The sequence below is a fragment of the Natrix helvetica genome, assembly GCF_964273705.1.
Source record: "Natrix helvetica genome assembly, chromosome: 1".
NCBI classification, from domain to species: domain Eukaryota; kingdom Metazoa; phylum Chordata; class Lepidosauria; order Squamata; family Natricidae; genus Natrix; species Natrix helvetica.
This window is the reverse complement of record NC_138548.1, coordinates 242,750,354-242,771,944: the sequence shown is the minus strand read 5'-3', so window position 1 is coordinate 242,771,944 and position 21,591 is coordinate 242,750,354. Positions and strand designations below refer to the sequence as shown.

Sequence of the window (21,591 nt, the reverse complement as noted above, 5' to 3'; positions counted from 1 at the left end):
GCCAAAGACACTTGCGGGTGTCAAACTCGTTTTCATTGAGGGCCTCATCAGTGTTGTATTTAACCGGGGGGGGGGGGCTCGATGGCCCGTGGCCAGGGTGGGCATGGCCAGCTCGATGTCACTCGTGTCGAGGGTGCCTGTGGTGGCCTGGCTGCTCTGCCAGCAAAAGAGCTCCGTTTTCAGTTGTGACGACCTCCTGCAGGCCTCTGCCAGCAAAGGCGGAACCTGGCCCGGCTGGCCGAAGCCCTCCCAAGCTCCGCTTTTGCTGGCAGAGGCACCACAGGCCGGTCCTTCGCTGTTTCCAGGGTGGCCCTGCGTGCCAGATCTAAGCACCCCATGGGCAGGATCCAGCCCCTGGGCCTTGAGTTTGACGCCCCTGCACTAACTGATATAATTCACACAAAAAAAGAAGAAGATCTGCACTAATTATATCACTATACAGAGATTTTAATTTTTTGTAAAAAAAAGGACAGCCATAACGCAATGTCTGAACCTGCTTTTTAAAGACATGTCATAATTTATAAGAGAAGTCAGGATGGTTTCGTGGTTAGAAACCGGGAGATCCTGAGTTCTAGTCCCAGTTTAGGTTCAAAGCCAGACGGGTGACCTTGAGCCAGTCACTCTCTTCCCACCCTAGGAAGGAAGCAAAGGCAAATCACTCCTGAAATCCTGCCAAGAAAACATCCTTGCATATGTCCAGTTATATATGTGTACATTGATCTGGTGGTTTCAAAGCATTCCAATAGGCTACTACGGAGTGGATGCAAAGAAAGATTGATTATTAAAGCGATTAACAAATGTACTGGGAGGCTGCAAAAGCTTTCTGTTCGGTGTGCCATCAAATCTGCCCTCTATGGTGAACTTTGTGCTAGTGAGATCGTTGCAAGCTCTGTGAAGTGTTGCATTCCAATAAAACTTGAGCTTGCCAGGCAACATTCAGCTGGAACGCTTTATGCTAAGTTTCTAATAATTTGCTGTTAAGCTGCAAAGCGAGGCACTAACTAGAAGTGTGATGGAAGTCTGTGTTATTCTGCATGCACTGAATGAAACCGAAAGACTTCAAAGCAATCAGGAGTGAAGTAATTGTTTAGAAGAACACAATCCACGTTGTCATGCGCAGCACACGGACAGGTAAACCCCTCTCTCTCCTTCTTGGATTGTCTTGAAGCATCACAGCCCAGACTAAGAGAATGAAAGAGCAGGGAATGAAAGAACAGAGACCATTTACAGTAAATGTACACTTGCGGTTCAGTGCTTTGCTAAGCGGCTCTGGGAAGTTGTGTGTGAAGAAATCCAGGCACAAAGATGATCAGTCCCTGAAGAATGGGAAGCCTTATGCTCCTCCCTTCCTTGACCTATTCAGTGGGTTATCCCTGACTCAGGAACATGCAACCAAGAGCCGGAATTGGATGCAGCTGGAAATTATCCTGTGTTTTGACTGGGAAACAGTACAGTTTTACCATTGTTCCACAATTGCAGAGCCTTGTTTTAGCAGAATATGCCCTATATTATGGTATTTCCTATCTTGCCGTAATATAGTGTTGGAAGAAATGTCCTTCTGGGTTCAGTTCCAAGTGTGGAAAAAGACACTGGAAACATGGAGGCTGCTTGGAAAGATGGTTTAATGGTGGATGGGACCACATGGCTTGAACTCCTGAACAGAAAAAGGGGATTACATGCTTCCAGATGTTGGGTGAAGAAGAAAAGAGACAGAGATGCCGAAAGACCTTGGTTTTATGCCCTCTCTGAGTTTTGATCTTGAGTTTGTATTCTGATTGGTTGTCAGACTCCCATGGGGCCATGCAGGGGCAACTCTGTAGGCTGTGCTTTGAGTCCACGTTTAGTCGAGCATTGCTTCTTCCCAGGTGCCCTGTGGTGAGATGGGTAATGGGCTAATACTATCATGCCTTAATCCCATCACCCTGGAACTGAAGGAGGGAGATCTTTGTTATGTAGCATAGACTGGATCAGGCCTTTTAATGGCCCATTGACAAAGGTGGGGGCTATTAAGAGTGAGTCTGTTTCCTACCTAAAAACATGTTTCTCCATTTCTTATCCAGAGAAATATAATATTCTGCTTTTTTAGTATCTCCTAGGATATTTCATTCTTCTAGGAGAGGGGTGGGTGCTAACTTCCTACAATGGGAAAAGCAGTATTTGATGGTAATTGTGATGGCAACAATTGGTTTGATTTTACTTAGAATACAAGAATTTCGCTTCAAGTTTACATCCTTACTTCACATCGGGCATTTCGCTGGCTGTCTGCAAAACATCTGAATAATACCTACGAGGGAGGAGCTGCAAAGGTGCTGAGAAGCTGAGAGGCTGCAAGAGGCAGTTTCCAGTAAGCAGGGATCATCCACAAGCCTCACAGAGTTCTAGGATTTTGGCCAAATGGCTAGCATGACTGAGTTTCCCAACACACTCTCTCTGAACCAGAAATATAATAAATCAGCCTTCGGATACAGGGTACAAGTAGGGACCAAGGAGGTTCAAAGCTGGCTTCAAACTGGTACAGAGATCATGCATGGGAGTGCTAATTGTTGGAATTCTTTGAACAGCCATCAGTTTTTCCAAATGGAATTTTAATGTAGAGGTTTAATTATGGCACGTACAATCAGGAAAAAACTATTTTTCGCTATCAGTGGCAGTTGGGAATCTGGGGCCTTCCTAATCTTACCAAATGATTCCCTGCAACCCCAGCTAGTCTGATCAGCAGGAAGAGATACTGGAAATTGTAGGGAAGGAAGGAATACCAAGGGGGATCACATATTTCTCATCTGTGGATTTTCACTACTCATGTTGCTTCTTATTGGGAGGTCCAGCAGTTGGAATGGGTAGAATATTTAACGGCGACAAGATCACATTGCCCGGGGTTTGTTCTATCTATCTATCTATCTATCTATCTATCTATCTATCTATCTATCTATCTATCTATCTATCTATCTATCTATCATCTATCTATCTATCTATCTATCTATCTATCTATCTATCTATCATCTATCTATCATCTATCTATCTATCTATCTATCTATCTATCTATCTATCTATCTATCTATCTATCTATCTATCTATCTCCCTCCCTCCCTCCCTCCCTCCCTCCCTCCCTCCCTCTATTGATTCAGGCTGCAGCTATACAAATACACACTATTAAATTCCCATTCTTATCATTTTAGCGGGTTTCATAGATTGTGCTAAACTGGAGCAACTTTTACTCAATGGCTGATGGAAAGAGAGATCTGAGGGTGGACCAGTGAAACCAAGGGTGGGCTGTTGGGAGCTCACAGAGGTTCAGGAGAATCTCTAGCTAAGATTCTATGCAGTTCGGAGAACCCCCAAATCCCACTCCTGGCTGGCCCCGCCCCACCCACTGCACCCCTTCCAGGAGTCCCCATGCAGCCCATTTTGGATGCAGGTAAGTGCAGGGCATGCGCAGAGGCTCAGGGAAGGCAAAAAAATTGGCCTAGTGGAAATTCGGGAATGCCAGAAACCGGCCCGTTTCCAGCCTGCAGAAAGTCTCTGGAGCCTGGAGAGACCATTTTCGCCTTCCTGGAGGAAAGCCTCTGGAGCCCAGGAAGGGCAAAAATGCCCCCTCCCCATTGTGGTGCAGGAACCCGACTAGGCCATGCCCACCATGGTCACGTCCACCCATCAACTGGGCAGAGAACCCCTTGCTAAAATTTTTGAAGCCCACTCCTGAGTGAAACCTAATGGATGAAGACAAGTTACTTTGCTAACCATAGCCAGGATTTTTTGTTTTATTTCCCCTGGCCCTTTGAAGAGCAGTTTTTATAAACCATGTTGAACCTACGTATATCAGTACTTATAATAGGACTTTGTGTACATTTTATCACCGCAAAATATATTGTCACTGATCAGCCACTGACGTTGGGCTGTGTGCGGCTGTGACGCTTTGGTTTGCCCGCCCCAAAATCATAATAACACTTATTTGCTTTAGCTTAACCTGTGGTGTGAATCCAACCTTTACTTGGGACAGTGTGTATTGAATAAATTCAGCTATTTGACATATATTTAGTAAAAAGGTGATTGAAAAACCCTTTGATCAAACAGACCATGATTTAGTACAATAGCTATACTTTAATTGCAGTGACGTGCGGTGAGGTTTACGCCTGGTGAGGCTGGTGACGTCATCAGGAAGGCGGGGAATGGGACCACGTGTGCTGGAGGCTGAGGCTGCCTCAGTCTCCAGCAGGGACGTGCGGTCAGGGGAGGCAGGGGAGGCAGAGCCTCACCTCTCTTCATGAAATAATAGTATATAATATTATATACTATATATATATATAATATTATAATATTACATACATCCGTCAGCCGCGCCCGGGAGCTGCGGAGGCAGAAATGTTGTTGGCGCTCCCGGATGACGAAGCCATGAAAGCGACTGGAGAACGACCTCGCTGCCCCTTTCGTTGCTTTCCCATTCAGGCAGCAAGGCTTCAGCGAGGTGAAAACGCAGCCCCTTTCTTGCTTTCCCATTCAGCAGCAAGGCTTCAGCGAGGTGAAAACGCAGCCCCTTTCTTGCTTTCCCATTCAGGCAGCAAGGCTTCAGCGAGGTGAAAACGCAGCCCCTTTCTTGCTTTCCCATTCAGCAGCAAGGCTTCAGCGAGGTGAAAACGCAGCTGCCTGAATAGGAAAGCAACGAAAGGGACAGCGAGGACAGCTTCCCATTCAGGCAGCAAGGCTTCAGCGGGGTGAAAACGCAGCTGCCTGAATGGGAAAGCAATGAAAGGGGCAGCGAGGACGGCTTCCCATTCAGGCAGCAAGGCTTCAGCGGGGTGAAAATGCAGCCCCTTTCGTTGCTTTCCCATTCAGGCGGCTGTTCTGTCACCCCGCTCAAGCCTTGCCGCTGGGCCCCGCGGAGCTGCTTTTCCTGGGCAGCGATTCGTGAAGCCGCTTGACAACCACACAGCCGGCACACCACCTCTCAGGTCGTTAGGAAGCAAACGCAAAGGAACCCACCGCCACGGGCCCACGTTTGTGGGCGCCGGCGGCTGCAAGCCTTGGACAGGCTCTTCTTCTTCCTCCTCCTCTCCCACACCCCTGGGAAGCTCCTGCCCCCATTTTGTGCGTCTCCCTCCCTCACCCCGATTTTTTTCTCGGAGTCGGCGGCTCGGGAGAGGCCCGCCCTGTAGGTGAGTCTCTCGTTTGATGTGGGGCCATTCCCGGGAGCCAACGGGTCTTTTGCTGGCTGCCAAGGCAGGGCTTCGCTGAGGTGACAACACTGAAGAAGCCATGCAGGAAGAGTTAGGGGGATGCAGAAGGCCCGAGGGAGGCTTCTGGGGATTGGGCTTTGGGTTGGTGGAAGACCTTGAAGGAGTGGGGGGGAAGGGACTGGCGCCGGTGGAGGAAGCAAGGCTACGCGGATCAGTGCACTCCGCGGTCCCCTTAATGTTCACTCAGGAAGGTGGGGGCTGCCTCAGCCTCCTGCACACGTGGTCCCATTCCCCGCCTTCCTGATGACGTCACCAGCCTCACCAGCCGTAACTCTCACCGCACGTCACTGGTCTCCAGCACACGTGATCCCATTCCCTGCCTTCCTGAGCGCGCTCCACCGGCTCGCGCTCCCCAACAGCAGCTGCTTTTTAGTGCTTTTCTGTGTGTCTGGCGTTTAGAACATCCGGCTATCTACCTAAACGCCAGACGCACATAAAAGCAGCTGCTGTTGGGGATTGCAGAGCGCAAGCTGGCGGAGCGTGCTCAGGAAGGCGGGGAATGGATCAGCACACGTGATCCCATTCCCCACCTTCCTGAGCACGCTCCGCCGGCTCGCGCTCCCCAACAGCAGCTGCTTTTTAGTGCTTTTCTGTGTGTCTGGTGTTTAGGACATCAGGCTATCTACCTAAACGCCAGACGCACAGAAAAGCACAGAAAAGCACTTTGCCTCCAAGCCACTTCGTCTTGATGACGTCGCCGACGTTGCTGCTAGGCGCGGCCGGACGGAGGTAACCAGAGTGGCGCCGAGGGGTCCGGGTGGACGAAAGAGCGACTGAGCGAGCGATGGAGGATCAGGTAGCCTGATCCTTGGTCGCTCGTCCGCCGGACTGCCTTGGCGGCAGTCTGGCTACCTCCGTCCATCCGCACATGGCAGCTGCGGCAACGTCATCAAGCCCCTGCCACTTCTGGACGTCGATTGCAGTCGCGAGGAGGGCGCAAAGTACAGCGAAGGCAGGAAGGTTATTGGCGCTTCCGAGAACCCTCCTGCCTCCGCCGGTTGCCCAGCTGGCACCACCCCGCACACGCTCCTCCTCCTCCCTCCTCTTCCTCTTATATATATGAAACTCCCTCGTGGATATTATTATTTTATATATTATTATTTCATGATGAGAGGTGAGGCTCTGCCTCCCCTGCCTCCAATGACCGCACGTCCCTGATTTAACTGCCATTGATAGGCAATCAGGTTAGAAACACGACTTTCTTCTTTTGTAATATCTTAGATTCATTCTGCATTCCCTGTAGGAGTGAGGTCCTTGTATTCTATTTAGTCTAGGCAAAACGGACTAAATATGATGTGTCAAAATCACAGAAAAAAAATACTTTTTGGAAAAAAGAAAAATAATAATGTATAAATGTTCTGGAAAAAGTAGGAGAGAGATTGAACCAAATCCCTTTTAGGGGAATGGCTAAGTGTGTAGTCATATATAAAATTAGATGTTGAAATGTTAGCTAAATCTCTGAAGTCAAAGGTCATAATAGCAAAGTCTGGATTGAGACAGGACAAATTTGGAGTCACATGCTACCTTCTTCAGATTTTCTTAGTACTAGCCAAGCATTTAAATAGGGGATATCCCTATTTTAAAAATAACCCACGAATGATAAAACGCACCAAATGGCACAAGAGCATGTTCTGTTATGTGTAGGGAGTGTTGAAGCTAATTCTGACAGTGTAAAAAATAGAGGTGCAAAAACTGGCAAGGTTGGACATCTTGGGGTCAACCAGGTCAAAATAATGTGGCTAATTTAACGGCGAATGGTAACGTGGTGGATCTATATGGTAGACTGAACAAATGTAACATTGAATGGGAAGTCTAGCCATCACGGTATTGCAGCAGGGATGGTGACTCCAGAACTCTGCCCATTATTTCTGACATTTTTCCTCTGCCCTTTCCATATGTGCTCTGTCATAACTCAAAGGAAACAAAGTTAGAAGAAAAACAGATAAAAAGCACTGTGTGTCCTTGCTGCTTTCTAATTAGCACCGATGTTATCTAGTTGGGTAATGAAACTTCTGCAAGGAAACACGCACCCTGCGCTACAAATTTTCTCTTCTACAGGTAGTCATCAACTTACAACTGCAATTGAGCCCAAAATTCCGCTTTCTAGGGTTTTTAAGTGAATTTTGCCCCCTGTTTACAACCTTTCTTGCCCCAGTTGTTAAGTGAAGCACTGCAGTTATTAAGTTAGTGACACAGTTTTACTGTTTTTGCTTGTCTGAAGGTCGCAAAAGGTGATCACATGGACCCAGGACACTACATTCGTTATAAATACATGCCAGTTGCCAAGAGGTCAAATTTTAATCATGTGACCATGGGGATGCTGCAATGGTCGTAAGTGTGAAAAACAGTCATAAGTCACTTTTTTCAGTGCTGTGGTAACTTTGGGTGGTCCAAGCGAGTGGTTGTACATCAAGGACTATCCCTATGGAGATCAAAAGCAGCACATAAGCGGGCAGTACCATAAATAACACTTTTGCTCCACTTCTGCCCACCCACCCCCTTTTTTAACATATGAAATACATGCAAGATACCATATTTTACCATGTAATGTGATGGGACCAAGGCAGAGGTGAAATATGGTAGGTTCTGACGGGTTCTGGAGAACCGGTAGTGGAAATTTTGAGTAGTTTGGAGAACCGGCAAATGCCACCTCTGTCTGGCTCCAGAGTGGGGTGGCAATTTTGCAGTATCATTCCCCTGCCATGGCCACCAAGCCTTGCCCACAGAACCAGTAGTAAAAAAATGTGAATTTCACCATTGGACCAAGGTATTGGATTGAGGAGGAGGGGTGATAAAAAAAATCAACATGAAAGCAGCAGTTATTTAAGGAAAAACTTTCTTCTTCTGACTTGAGTTATTTGTGCGGCCATCATATTGCTTTGGTCTCCTAAAGGTGCCATATATGTGTATGTTGTAGCCAGCCCAGAACTAGCTTGCATGCAAAACTACAATTTGTCCTTTTTAAAAGGAAAAGAAAAGAGCAATGTAATTACGTTGAAAGGGTTAGGGTTACCTGGGCTATAGGTGGGAAATAGGGAGAAGCAAGATTTCTCATGACGGGAATGGCCAGAAATGTTGACACCCAGCAACAACTGTTCTGACTGAGGCTTGCCAAGAGCATGAAGCAAACTCCTTGTTCCAACAAAAAACCCTTTTATTAATTTACTGTGAATTCTGCTCATTCACATCCAGCAAAGTCTTTCGAGGGAGGATTTACAGTCACAGACCTTCTCTGGCTTGGAAAGCTGACAGGCTAATATCTGCAAAATTTGGCAAGGAGTCTCGGAGAGTCACAAACCAATTAAGTGAACTAATTGTCTCCTACAAACTCCACTCCCCTTTCGCTCCTCCTTTATTTCCTCTGAGAGGGGCCATTCATCATCCACCTGTGGCCTTACTCCCAAGTCGACCCCTGTTCTTTAGCTGTTCCCTTCGTCTGGTAACTGCGCATGTGCACATAGGAACAGGCTCCAGCTGTTCGTCTGCCTCACTGAAGTCTGACTCTGAAGGCAGCTGATGACTGGCATACGGCTCTGGCCCCCTCTCTGCCTCCGGCACAGAGCCCTCATCAGAGCCTTCCCCAGACTCCAGGACTGGCCCATGATCCTCCCCAACCTCCTCACTGTCCGAATCTGCTGCTAGCTCTGCTGGCTGCTGGCAGGCCACAGCAACAATAACAACAATTATTTCCAGAGGAGGAGGAGGGGAAGTCTGCCTTTGTTCTGGTGTCAAGAAAACCTCTGCAGAGACAAAAATCCAACTCAGCTCATGAAAATCAAACATTTTAACTGACCAGAGAGTCATTTTGTACTGGTGCAAAGTCCCCTCATGTCAAGGATGCTCTTATTTCTTCTAAGGCCTGTTGTTTGGTTTCTACCACAAGATAGGCAAATTCAAATACAGATGTCACAAAGAGGTCACCCCTTAGGACTCTTCACTTATTGTGTCAAGAGGCTATCTGCCTCTGCTTGTCTCACTGCTGTGGCCTTTTCTGGTAACAAAGAAACGAATACATTTCATTTGGGGGCATTTATAAACTTCATTTATCTTTTTCCCTGCATCCAAAGTCTTGCTACATAATGTTGGCTTCTCCCCCCCTCACCCCCCACATCCCATCCTCAGGAAAGACCACTCCTTTCCCTTAATCTGATTGTATAACTTCCTCTCTCAACAGAGGCTATGCCCATTATCAGTGCTCAAAGGCGTCACATCGTAATGAACATAGATTAGAATAAAATGCATCTCTGGAAAGGGTTGGTGATTGCTAGCGGCATCAGAACGATTCTGAAGAATAAAGGCCAATTTAAGCCAACCTTTCCATGTGTTCAACTCGCCTGTTTGTAAATTAGCTCTGTCACAAATGCATAGCTTCTTCAGGAACTTCATCGCAGAAGGAATTTTCAATTTTATTAACAAACATGTAAAATACACACACACACAAAAAACTTAGACGTACAACACATTTACACAATGCAATACAAACAGGAGCTTCCTGTTCTTTCTAATAGCAATTATCAATCGATACCGCTCACCTTATATTATTTCCCCTTCTATTGTATTTCATTTGGATTTCAACATTCTTAACTCTCTTATTATACTCATAACTATTATTTTTGAGTTTTGTTATATTCCTTCATTGATTCTTGTTTCTTTCCTCCATCCACCTATACCATTTATCCCATATCTGGTAGAATTCTGATTCTTCTTTTCCCTGAATTTCTTTAGTTAGTTTGTCCATTTCAGCACAATCCATAACCTTTCTTATTATTTCATCTTCGCTTGGAGTTAGTTTGTTTTTCCATTTCTGGGCAAAGGCAATCCTTGCCGCCATAATTATGTGTAGAATTAAATACTGGATTTCTTTTTTGTATTTTGCAGACATTATTCCTAATAAAAAAAATTCAGGTTTCCATTCTATTGTAACCTCCGTTATTGCCTCCAGCCAATTTTTGATCTTTTTCCAAAAAAATTTAGCCTCTTCACAGGTCCACCATAAATGGTAATATGTTCCATGTATTGATTCGCATTTCCAACATTTTGGGGAGGTATTTGTTGAGATTTTAGCTAACCTTGTTGGTGCCATGTGGAATTTGTCTTTTGTGTGTGCAAGGGGAAATGCCTATGTCACCTGAACATTTGGTATAAACATTCATAGTATTGGTAATCTGCTCTTAATTCATCAGGACAATTTTATAAATCAGTCAAAAGGTACTTGATCAATTTAACTGATTAATTGACTATATTTGCCAGTCCTATTTATGACTAATTCATCAAAAAAGTGCAGCAACTTCCTTGTATGGAAGCCAGCCAACAATTTAATACTTGTCTGTCTGGTTTTAATGGGATTTAAAATGTGTTATTCCCACATATTGGATTATAGCCTTCTCTTTTTTGGTTTTGCTTCTGTATTTGCCAATTTTGGATTAGTGCTCTAACAATGTTTGTGAATGTACGTCTTACAATAATTTCATTGTTATTTATTATCTAGTGGAAAACTTAGAGATTGTTAGAGATTTTCATTGTTAGAAACCCTTGAAGAAATATATACTGTCTCAGATATTTTTAAAATTACAGATGTGCACACTGTGATAAACTATCAAGGGATTGGGAATTCATTGAGCTGAAACTAAAAAAAAACAAAAACCAGTTAAACTGTTTCTTAAACCTTCCACAAAACAACATTAAAAATATATCTGTGCATCATTAATTTGTAATTGAGGGTCATATAGTTTGTGGAGCAAAGCAAAAGTCAATCTTGCTGCCCCATTTTTAAAGAGAAGGAAAATGCCACAAAACCTGGTGAAAGCTTCTCTGGAATTATTCACTGATGGCTAGGAAGATAAACGAGAACAAATAACAAAAAATCTTATGATAATTAATGACATTTTCCAGGACATGCAGTATGTGTTTGAAGCTTAAAATCCATTTCAGGAGATATATTAGAAATAAAGTCCTAGAGACAAAAGGAGAGGAAGGGAGGTAGGAAGGCAGGAAGGTAAGGAGGCAGGAAGGAAGGAAGGAAGAATGTACTGGTATTAAAAATGAGTCTTAGATCTAGAATTGTTGGAGAACATATGTTCCAGATTTGGCTTCTACAGTCTGGTTCCCTATCAGCTAGATCTCACATCAGCTCATATCTGATCCTTTTCAATGAGATGGCAAAGCTACCGGTAATGATGACAGTTATAGTTCAGTGTCTGAGGATTCCAGATTGATGGCACTATTTTACCCTGTTCATTGTGCATACTTATGGTTCAAAACATCATGGGCAACTACGGCTATATTATTAAAAAATTAATTTCTTCACTTAATGGCTACTGGTTTAATTGTCACCATAAATTATAGTGTAACTTCTGAAAGAAAACTGCAGGAGATGGCTACAAAGTTTAGCTGTTTATTAAAGCATGACTTGTGCTTGATATTATTTTGCCAACAGCTACATCTTCTAATCTTTATCATAGCACTTACTATTTTTACTATTTTTATTTATATGCACATATCAATACAAGATCTACTTTTCCCCATAATAACAATCTGTAAGGTAAATTGGACTGGAAAATAAACTATGTGGAAAAATTCTGTGTCTGGAAATGGACAAGAACCGGGGTTTAATCTGCTTCTACCAGATTGGCTCTCATCATGTTTTTTATCTAGGCTCTGTTACTCTATCTGATTGTGTTGATGAAATATATCACTACTGAATAAAGGTTTAGTCATACTTTAAAGTAAACCCACTGAATTAGATAGGGTTCAGGCATTCAGCTTAGTCATATTTTACGTCCTCCTGATTTCATCAGTTCCATCTGAAATCTGGATATAAAATTCCAATTACTGTCAAATGTAGTTTTCCCCTTAGTTTTTGAGATAGCATTGAAATGCAATTTTTCTCCCAATTGCTCATTTTTGTTTCAACTACTCTTCTTCTAATTAACGAGAAGCCTGTGGAACATTTTACGTATAAATATCATGACTAAAACCCCGTTTCTGTTTAAAATGTGTAGTCATCTTTTATCTTATATAACAAAGTCAAAAAGCGTCATAGTGCGATTCTTGTCTTGACGAAGTTCTGACATTGGTTTATTTAATTGCCAAATCTGGAAACTGCCTACATCATTTCCAGAGTAACTCTGTACAATTAAAACGTAAAACATAAAACCCATAAATAAATATATCAGGAGGAAATTAAAACAAGAATAAAATTGTTCCTCATCTTACAATTGGCACTTCTGGGCCTTATAAAATGGCAGTTCATGGGTACGCCAGATAATATAATATGATAGAATAGAATAGAATACAATGAAGGATGGGTATATGTTAAATTGACCTCAAATTTATCACTGTTTATGAATTTGCAATAGTCCTTGCGTTAAGTATTTCCAATCTATTTTTTTGATGTTTCGAAAAACTTCTACTCATACTTAATTCTGGCAAGTGCTTGTTTCACATTCTCCGAACACCGGCTGACAGGAACTGGTTAATTGTGTAAAGCACTAGATAAGGGCTGTGCATCCTGCATTTGGTGGAGATACTTTCCTGTTGGGACAGGGTATTTCCTGCCAGTCAAATGAGGGCCGATTGGCTGAAGTTTATTACTATGTTCAGCCAGGCAGGTCCACCCACTCCCCCATTCAACGACTTTTCCCCCTGGTGACATAAAGTCTACGAAATCCAGAGCTTGAGAACTGAGGAAAGGAACAGTACACTTACTGATAAAGTCTCTCAGTTCCCTGCATTATGCAGAACTAGAGAAATTTCTGGAGCAATTACGAGACTTGAGAAACTTCTGCTTAAAGTTGGCTCCTGGACCAGAAACGTCACAACCGATTGGGGCAGGTTCCAAGAAATGATAGGCATTTGCAAACCTTCCTGGATTTTTTTGAATCAGCAACACATTGCAGCTGGGTGTTTTGTGTGCAGAAGTAAACAGCTGGAAACTGTTCAGAAGGTAGAAGGGGAGAGGCTGGGTTGGTCCAAGATAATTCAGTACTTGAGGGGAAAACATTCCTCTTCCCCTCAAGGAGAATCTAAAATCCAACCAAATACGTATTTCTTGAATCCATTCCTCCCTTCCTTGATGTAAATACCACAGTGAATTCAAGCATACATAATTCATTTCTCTTTCAAACTATTCAGATGAAATGCCATACAGTAAATTTAAGACTAAGGATGGCTCTGAAATCCCAGAAAGTTGCAGCTGGCAAGCTGATATAAGAGAGGGACAGTGTAGGGGATAGACTATATTTTTAACCAATCAAAATCATGGCGATGGTCTTAATTCTGCCTTTCATTGTGGATCTGTATGGGAACGGTGTAGGTTCAGATGGTAAGAGCTGTTGGTAAACAATGAGAGGATATGATGTGGTCTCTGTATGAAACAAGGTAGAACTGAAGTTCTTTCATAGTCCATGTTGAGAGCCTTCCAAAGTGGGCCTTCTCAGCTCTCTCCTAGATAGGATTAACTTATTCATCCTCCACCATTAATGGAAAAGGGAGGCCTTCCACCTCAAATTTCCATGGCTGCTGCTATACCATAGACGGCAGCTGGAGTAAAGGAGATGGAAGGCCTCTCATTTCCTGGCACAGGCCAAAGAATAACAGTGATACCCCAGCCTTTAATCCTGTTGCTGTGGCAACCTAGATCTCGGCAAGGAGAGGGGTGTGGGCCAGCCAGGATCAGATGGCACTGACGCTGGGGATGTGCCTCAGCAGGGCTTGGCATGGTGCCACCAGCTTTACTTGGGCTGGACATTCTTGACATAGCTCTGACTCAACTAGGAACCACTGATTCCTGGCAGAGCTGGGACAATAAGCCAGAGGACCAGGCAGGGGCATGGCCAGGAACTTGTGCAGTCCTCCTTATCTTTCCATTTATTCTGCTAATGGAAGATGCAAGATTAGAATGATCACAGTCATTCTACAAATGCAGGGACAAAGGTCTGGATTAATCATGGGCTTATTTGTAACTGAGCCTTGTTTTGCTGGAGCAGGGCCTATGCTTCCCTTTGGACTAGTGATCTCCAACCTTGGCAACTTTAAGCCTGTCGGACTTCAACTCCTGGAATTCCCCAGTCAGCAAAAGGGGAATTCTGGGACTTGAAGTCCGCCAGGTTTAATGTTGCCAAGGTTGGAGACCCCTGCTTTGGACAGTCACCCTTTTTACTGCTTATGGCTTCTGTATATTTTTAACTGCTACATATCAAGTAAGAACTCTACGAGTGCAGTTATCTCTGGCATAGAGAGGCAGTGTGAAGATAGGACATATCAGATGATTTTCTGACTCTTGTTCAGTATTTAAAGGCAAAATAATGTTGACTGAAATAGAGGTGATGATATTATGGCCTTTGGCAATGCCAACATGATGCACTTCGAGCTAACTTATTTTATCTCTGTGTTATGTTTTTGGGATACCTTCTCTTTTTCCAGCCTGGTGCTCCCACCCAGCCTTATTAGTGGAGGATTGGAATAGTCCAAACACTTCTGGGATTCTTTTCCTTCAGCCCAAAGAACATATTCCATGTTCAGATGCCATGGATTCAGAGGTGGTTATTCAGCAGGTTCTGACCAGTTCTGGAGAACTGGTAGCGGACATTTTGAGTAGTTCGGAGAATTGGTAAATGCCACCTCTGACTGGCCCCGCCCCCATCTATTCTCTGCCTCCCGAGTCCCAGCTGATCAGTAGGGAATAGAGATTTTACAGTATCCTTCCCCTGGAGTGGGAAGGGAATGGAGATTTTATGATATCCATCCCCTGCCACGCCCACCAAGGGTGTAACCCTCTCCATGGATTCATCCAAACACCATCCATTTTTGTTTTCTCCTCCATTATTCGTGTTTACAAACAGCAACCCCCTTTTGAAAAACCAATTCAACTGGAAAATATCTATTTTGCTTGCCCAGGGAATCCAGACTAAGAATTGTTTTATATCATCACTCAAATGAAGTAATGTGAAATACTAATCTTTAAGTGCCTTATAACTCTGGTTCATCTCTGTATATATATGTATGCATTCATGTATGTACTGTATATGTGTATATGCATGTGTGTATGTATATGTTTATAACACACATGTCCAGAATGGTGGGATAGGAAGAATGAGGATCAGGGCCATTATAACAGGAGTAGAAAGCTTTGGTCTGACCAAATGATTAAAGGTCCTGTTGCTATCAGGGGATATATACCATACTGAGTATCTGTGTCCACCAGTAGCCCTTTCATAAAATAAATAGAAAAGTTACATGCTTAAATATACAACTGTGTGTTACTTTAAAAAGAAAAGAAAGAGCAAGCTGATGGAAGCAACAGGTATGAGTTTGGGAAGTGGTCAGTGGTGGGTTTCCATTAACTTTACTACTGGTTAGCAACGTGTGCGACAGAGCCTCCCACCACCACCACTACCGGTTCGCCGATCCGGGCTGATCCGGGAGCAACCCACCTCTGGAAGTGGCACCACTGAAGGAAAGAGGCAAATTATAGGGATAGAGACATAAGCTGAAGGATACTGTAGAAAAGGAGAATATTATTTAAAGGAGATAAATTGTGGGCCAAAAAAAATATATCCACACTTGTGAAGCCAGGGTTGACTCAGTTTTAGGTAAAATATACATTATGCAGGTGGAGACATACAAACATGGTGGGGAAAAATTTAGACTTCTTCTAAATGGGTCCATCAAAAGATACCTCCACCACTCCCCATTTTGTTAGCAAATGTTGGAGTGATAAGGAAGCAGCTTTCTGCAAACACATAGAAGGGAGCTGACATGCAGACAGCACGTTCTCCACCAGAACTTTCCACTGCCCTTGAGAAGATCCCAAAGCTAAACAAGCTATCTTATCATACCTCTCAGTGGTCTGGCTGTGATATGATGGGAAGTGGAGTTAGATTGCAGGAAGCCTCACTGAAAAGTTTGCATATCAAGGGATGTGTTTTACACATTGCTTATTTCTGGGAAACAATTTGCTTATGTCAGGGATGTTGCCCTGGGCCTCTTTAAATTGTTATTCCAGCACAATTACCATCACTTCTAACCTTTAATTATACTGAGCAGGGCTAATGAGACTTGGGAAGTCAACATTTCTGGAAAGCTGCTAACCTTGCCTTAATTACAATAGTCGAGACCCTGAATGGTGAACACAATTCTAATACAATTCCCTAGGTTGATTTCATCTAGCCAAAGCTCTTTGGTATTTGCTTTACTTGGGAGAAAAATGGCAGGAGAGGGAATAACAGCTGCAAAGAGAAAAGCAACAATTTTGATTTCACATCACCATGAGTTTCTTTTCAAATATGGCTGCATAGATAGTAAATAAATAAATAAAAATAAGTAATGGGCTTGATGGACTCATTTAAAATTGTGTTATCTAATATAACATCTTATAGGAACAGCCATTAAGCTCGGGAATGTTTATTCTGGCTGGCAGTAGTAGTCCAGGATTCAGGTAAAGGTCTTCTATACCTTGCTAATTCTAGGTGCCATTGACTGAATTTGGGATATTCTGCATGTAAAAAAAAATCTGCTGTTCCAGATACTTATTTCCCCTTCTCCCGAGGTTTTTTTTACTTCTGGGTTTAGCTCTGTGATGGCGATTGGGGAATGCAAAGAATGGCATGATGGCAGCTTTTGCTTGCCTTCAAATACTTGTACCCTGTTTCCCTGGAAATAAGATAATAAGCCCAATCTGGCTTTTGAGCTCATGGGCTAAAATAAGCCCTCCCCGAAAATATTGCAACACAGCAGCAGCCATGAGGTGACCCACTCGCCGCCTCCTGCACCACAAAAATAATAAGACCACCCCGAAAATAAGGCCAAGCGCTTATTTCGGGGGTCAAAAGAAATAAGACTGTCTTATTTTCAGGGAAACATGGTATAAGCCACGAAACAAACAGGGTAAATGCTATTTTCATCATTACTTATATTTCCAAGTCCTATGGCCATTACACTAGTGATATCCTTTATGTGTCCCTATGGCATTTCAGAAATACACACAGAAGACTTCCTTCCTCCCATGCAGAAGGCTGCAAGTAGTTATTACTTAAGTGCATTCCACACAGAATCAATTAATTCTGAGTGTGCAATGAATCTCAGTGTCCAAGGTGGTGATAAAAAGCAGTGCTTAATGATAAGGAGTCAATGCCTTTCTAGTGTTTCCTTTTCTGAGAAAAAGCAGTGATGTGTAGATGCACATTTACTATAACTGAGACTAATGATAGCAAAAGAGCCTTACTTTTCACTGCAGTCTTTCTTGGCCAAGGCATCTCTTTTGCTTTCTATTATTAAAAGATTTACTGGATTGGGATGTACAATGTAGATAACATTGGAGGTAAGACACTTAGGGAGGGAAGAAGAAGAGAAGTGAGTCAAACCATTAATTTAAAAAATAGTGCTTTTTATTATAAATTATTGAATGCTGTCTTTAAAGTCCCTTGAATATAAATATAAATAGATGTGCAAAGTTTTCTTCCAAGTTTGATTTTTGGTGGAGTCTTCAAGCATGTCTAACAGCCTTCAAGGCTGAAGGGTGGAATCTTTATAAAAGACAGAACAATTTTTCTTAGGCAGGTCTGTAAACATTTCTTTCTGTAAAAACAAAACCTTATCTGCCCTTCTAAAACCCTGATATGCAAAAATAAGATGAACCCACAAAATTTTGGTTACAGTTTTTTACAAAAAAAAAGTTAAATTAAGGAGTTCCAGGTAATTCTCTTGTTGCTACATTCCTGTACGGTTTTCAGTTATTCAGTGCAATCAAGGACCCAAACAAATCCACAACCTCTGTTATAGATGTAATGCCATTTTTTGATGAGTTCAAATTCCAAAAAGGAAGGCAAGAAATTAGCAGCCTGAGCAGGAAAAGTCAAAGTAGAATAAACACTCAGGAGAAACACCAGATCATGTAACATTCAGTTTGGTGTTCCAAAAAGCAATAAAGAAATCTCAGAGAGTTATGTCTTTTGCCTGCATGATGGCCCAGAGAGTGAATGGTATTTTCTTCATGGGATTTCATTAATAGTCTATGGAGGATGTGGATTTCTTCTTAAGGCTTAGTCCCATGAATAAAATGTTGTGGCAACAACCTCCGAGGAAGAGACTTGGGTTGAAAGGAGATTTGTCCCTCCTGGAGGTTGCAAGAGGTAAAGATTAATAACAATAACCACAATAACAAAAAAGATTTCCCCCTTAAAACTGAGGAAAACATTGACTTTCAGGCACTAGCTGGATTCCAGTGCATGCATTCCTTTGTCAGAAGAATGGTTCTGGTCAAAAGTCATTAGAGGTGGTCTGGTCCAGTGCAGAGCAATCAGCTCTTTGTAAACGGTCCGTTGGTTAAGGAAGTTTGCAAACCATCCAATCATGCCCATCCTAAATCAGAGAGACAGTTTTATCTAGGAGCAACAGCCTGTTCCATAGTCCAACAGCATCAGTCACTTGCACAAATTCCCTGTTGGCAAGTTATCCAGCACAAGCAACAGTGAGATAGTTTCTGTGCTGGGCAGAGGTTCCTAGGCTGATCTGTGTGCTGGGCCCCTCTGCCCCTTTCATAATCCACATGCTAAGGGAAAAAAGTGTGAGTTTTGTCCTGGATTCTCCATCTCCATCCTTTCTTCTTTCTGCTCTTGTGCTTGTGTCATTGGCTAATCCTGCTGATAGAGCCCCTTAGAAAGTCGCATCATACTGGTCCAAGAAGTCTTTGATGGGAGCAGGAAGCTGGGTCCTCTTCTCATAGGAATCCAAGTGCCCATTGACAGTCTTGCGACACAAATGTTGTAGAGTGGAGACGGTGGAGGAGAGGGGGCGGTTCAGCACCAGCGGGATCTTCTCTTCACCTGAGTGGATATAGTAGGCACGTCTAGGGTGCGATGCCTGCCCTGGCTGTGGCTCAGGGAGCGGCATGTAGTGATGGACGAGTTTGAGAACACAGTCAAAGCGGGGCACAGGGTGGCTGCTGTGCGGATCACTCTGGAGCGAGAAGCTGCCTCCTTCACACTGGATCCGCAGGTTTTTGGTGCCTGACTCAGTCTTCACGCTCAGAGTGAAGAAGTGGCGCTGGTCTGAGCTGTCACGGATGAGGAAGGTGCCGATGGGCTCGGAGCTCAGGAGCAGGTTGGCTTGACCACCTGTCACTGTGCTCCAGTAGAAGCCGCTCTCCTGCAGCTTGCGCACAGCGTTCACCACCAGCTGATATTCGCTCTTGGAACTGAACGTCTTGAGGCGCAGGCTGGTGTCCAGCGGGTGGCTCATCCCGGTAGTGGGGAACTTGCTGTGGGTGACCATGGCGCAGGGAGCCAGCTTTGCAAGTAATCTGGGCTGCTGCCAAGCGCAGCGGCTGCTAGGATGGGTACCTGTGAATGGAGAGGAGAAAATGTTTTAAGACAAAGAGCATCTCAATAGCCAGGCATCACTGCATCTTCAGGACTGGAACTCTACTTTCCTACCACATCGCCAAAATATTCCCTCAGTTTGGTCGCTGCCTCTTGGGCCAAACGCTACCACAGAGGGCATCTCTCCCTGGGTTGGATCCCCAAGAATAACTACTCTGCCTCCCCCTCGCACGCAGCCCACCCCTCTCGCTGGCTCCCCATTTGGCATCGCTTTCTCCCGGGACCACCTCCCCCTTTGTCTGTAGCAGCCCGGGACCTCGCTCGTTCGGCTATTTCTCAAGAGATCGGAGCGGAGTCGGTGGTTACCTGGGGGGCGAGAAAAGAGTCGCGGGGGGAATCCAAGGTGCTGGCAGAGCGCGGCTGTTGGCGAGGCAGAAGGAACAGCGGCTCCGCTTCGGCGCGTTTAGCTTGTCCTACTTTACAAAGCTGCCAGAGCGCCTATCGGAGGCTTTTATAGAGCATCCGCTTAGCCACGCCTCGTGGTTCCTGGAACTCAGTTCTGCCGGGAGGGCGAGCGCGTCCCAGGCAGCCAGCCAGCCAGCCAGGCAGCGGCCAGCCCATTCCGGGCAGCGAGGCCTCCTTTTCCCCTCCCCCGCTCCCTCCCTGTCCTGGCCGCTTCTCGGCCCGCCACTTGCTCCAAGGAACCAGCGGGAAGGCTGGAGTCACGTCGCTCCCTTTGGCGAGAAGATCCGCGGGCAGAGGCGGCCGCCTCCCCCACTCTAAGGGGCGACCTTTGGGGACGTGTGAGCGGAGGGCTTCCACGCGCGGTGGGACGCCCGGGGCCGCGGGCTGCCTCCCCCCCCCGTGCCTCTTCCCGGTGAAAAAAAAGGCGCGTGGGAAAAGAGCGCCCGAAAGACTTGGCGGCCAAGGACGGCGTGGGGCCGCTCAAACAAACTCGCGTGTCATCTCAAGTTCCTTCATTCCTTAATGTGGTTTTGTGGCTCTTCCAGTCACTCTTTTGCATTTCTTCGAAAACAGCCATCCTCCTAAGCGCCTGAGACCCCTTCACCCTCCCCCCCCCCCCGCCGCTAGTTCCTTTTTCAAATTGTGTGGTAACGATAGCTGAGAACCCGTTGGGTGACCCACGCTAGAGGGCGCCCTTCCTGGGATGTAACGGAGGTTTACTGGCATGGGTAAGAAGCAGCCAAGGGCTTCCCAGGTCACCCGAGTGCCACAATTCAACGTTTCCTTTTGAGAAGTTCATCTCTGGCAAATAATGCCATTCCTGGTGGTCTGGAATGAGGCTTCTTTTTAGCCTTATAAGTAGGGCTTTGCGATAAAGCCGGGATAACAAAGAATTTGCCAGAACAGAAATCTAATTTGGCATATTTGCATATCTACTGACTACCCAGAATGTCAGCAGCCCCATATTATGTACAGGACTGCTGATCGTTCGAGGATGGGGAAAAAGCAGATGGGGAAATAGGATTTGTTATGAGCAATTCGGGGCCTCGATGCAGGGAAAGGGCAGGAGGAAATCAACCTTTGTGGGATAAACCTGTAAATGCATCAGGAGCTGCTTCCCGATGTGACCCACTAGCAGGAATTACCCTGCTTTGTTGATGGAATTTTACTGAGCCTCCACATGACTTCTTCCAAGCCTTTCTTCTATTGCTATTTTTAAAATAAACCAAAATGGAATTAGCTGTCCAATATCCTGTTTGTTTGGTAACAGTAAGGGGCCATCCCCCTGGAATTGCACCTTGTAACTCCTGAGTCTTGTGCACATTTTCCACAAAGCAGCTTTTTCTTCTACCTGGAAGAAAACCTCCCTCCTATTAACTCAACCTTGGTACTTATAAAGCAACCTCAGAAATGCATCAGCATTTATCAGCAGAGCTAAAACATGCATGAAGCAGCCTGGGAACCCCTCTGGTTGCGTTGATGTCAGTCAAAAGGCGTTTCCCAATCTCCGAGGAGATAAATGACAGAAATCTAAATATACGGTAAATGTTAAAAAAAACATTTGCTTTGCAGGAGGT

General features: G+C 44.6%; 2 protein-coding genes across 2 annotated transcripts in view; one reads left to right on the top strand and one right to left on the bottom strand.

The window, feature by feature from the left end:
* PGS1 (phosphatidylglycerophosphate synthase 1) overlaps positions 1–21,591 on the top strand; it is a 114,610-nt gene that overhangs the window by 15,341 nt on the left and 77,678 nt on the right. The window lies entirely within an intron of this gene.
* On the bottom strand, positions 17,596–20,027 carry SOCS3 (suppressor of cytokine signaling 3). Its single transcript, XM_081938425.1, has 2 exons — positions 19,916–20,027; positions 17,596–19,570 (listed from the first exon to the last, which is right to left on the bottom strand). Exon 2 carries the CDS (start codon positions 19,500–19,502, stop codon positions 18,885–18,887), a length of 618 nt encoding a protein of 205 aa, XP_081794551.1. The 5' UTR covers positions 19,503–19,570; positions 19,916–20,027; the 3' UTR covers positions 17,596–18,884.

Excerpts from the sequence above, each read along its gene's own strand:
- SOCS3 (XM_081938425.1), bottom strand. The coding sequence starts at position 19,502 with ATGGTCACCCACAGCAAGTTCCCCACTACCGGGATGAGCCACCCGCTG.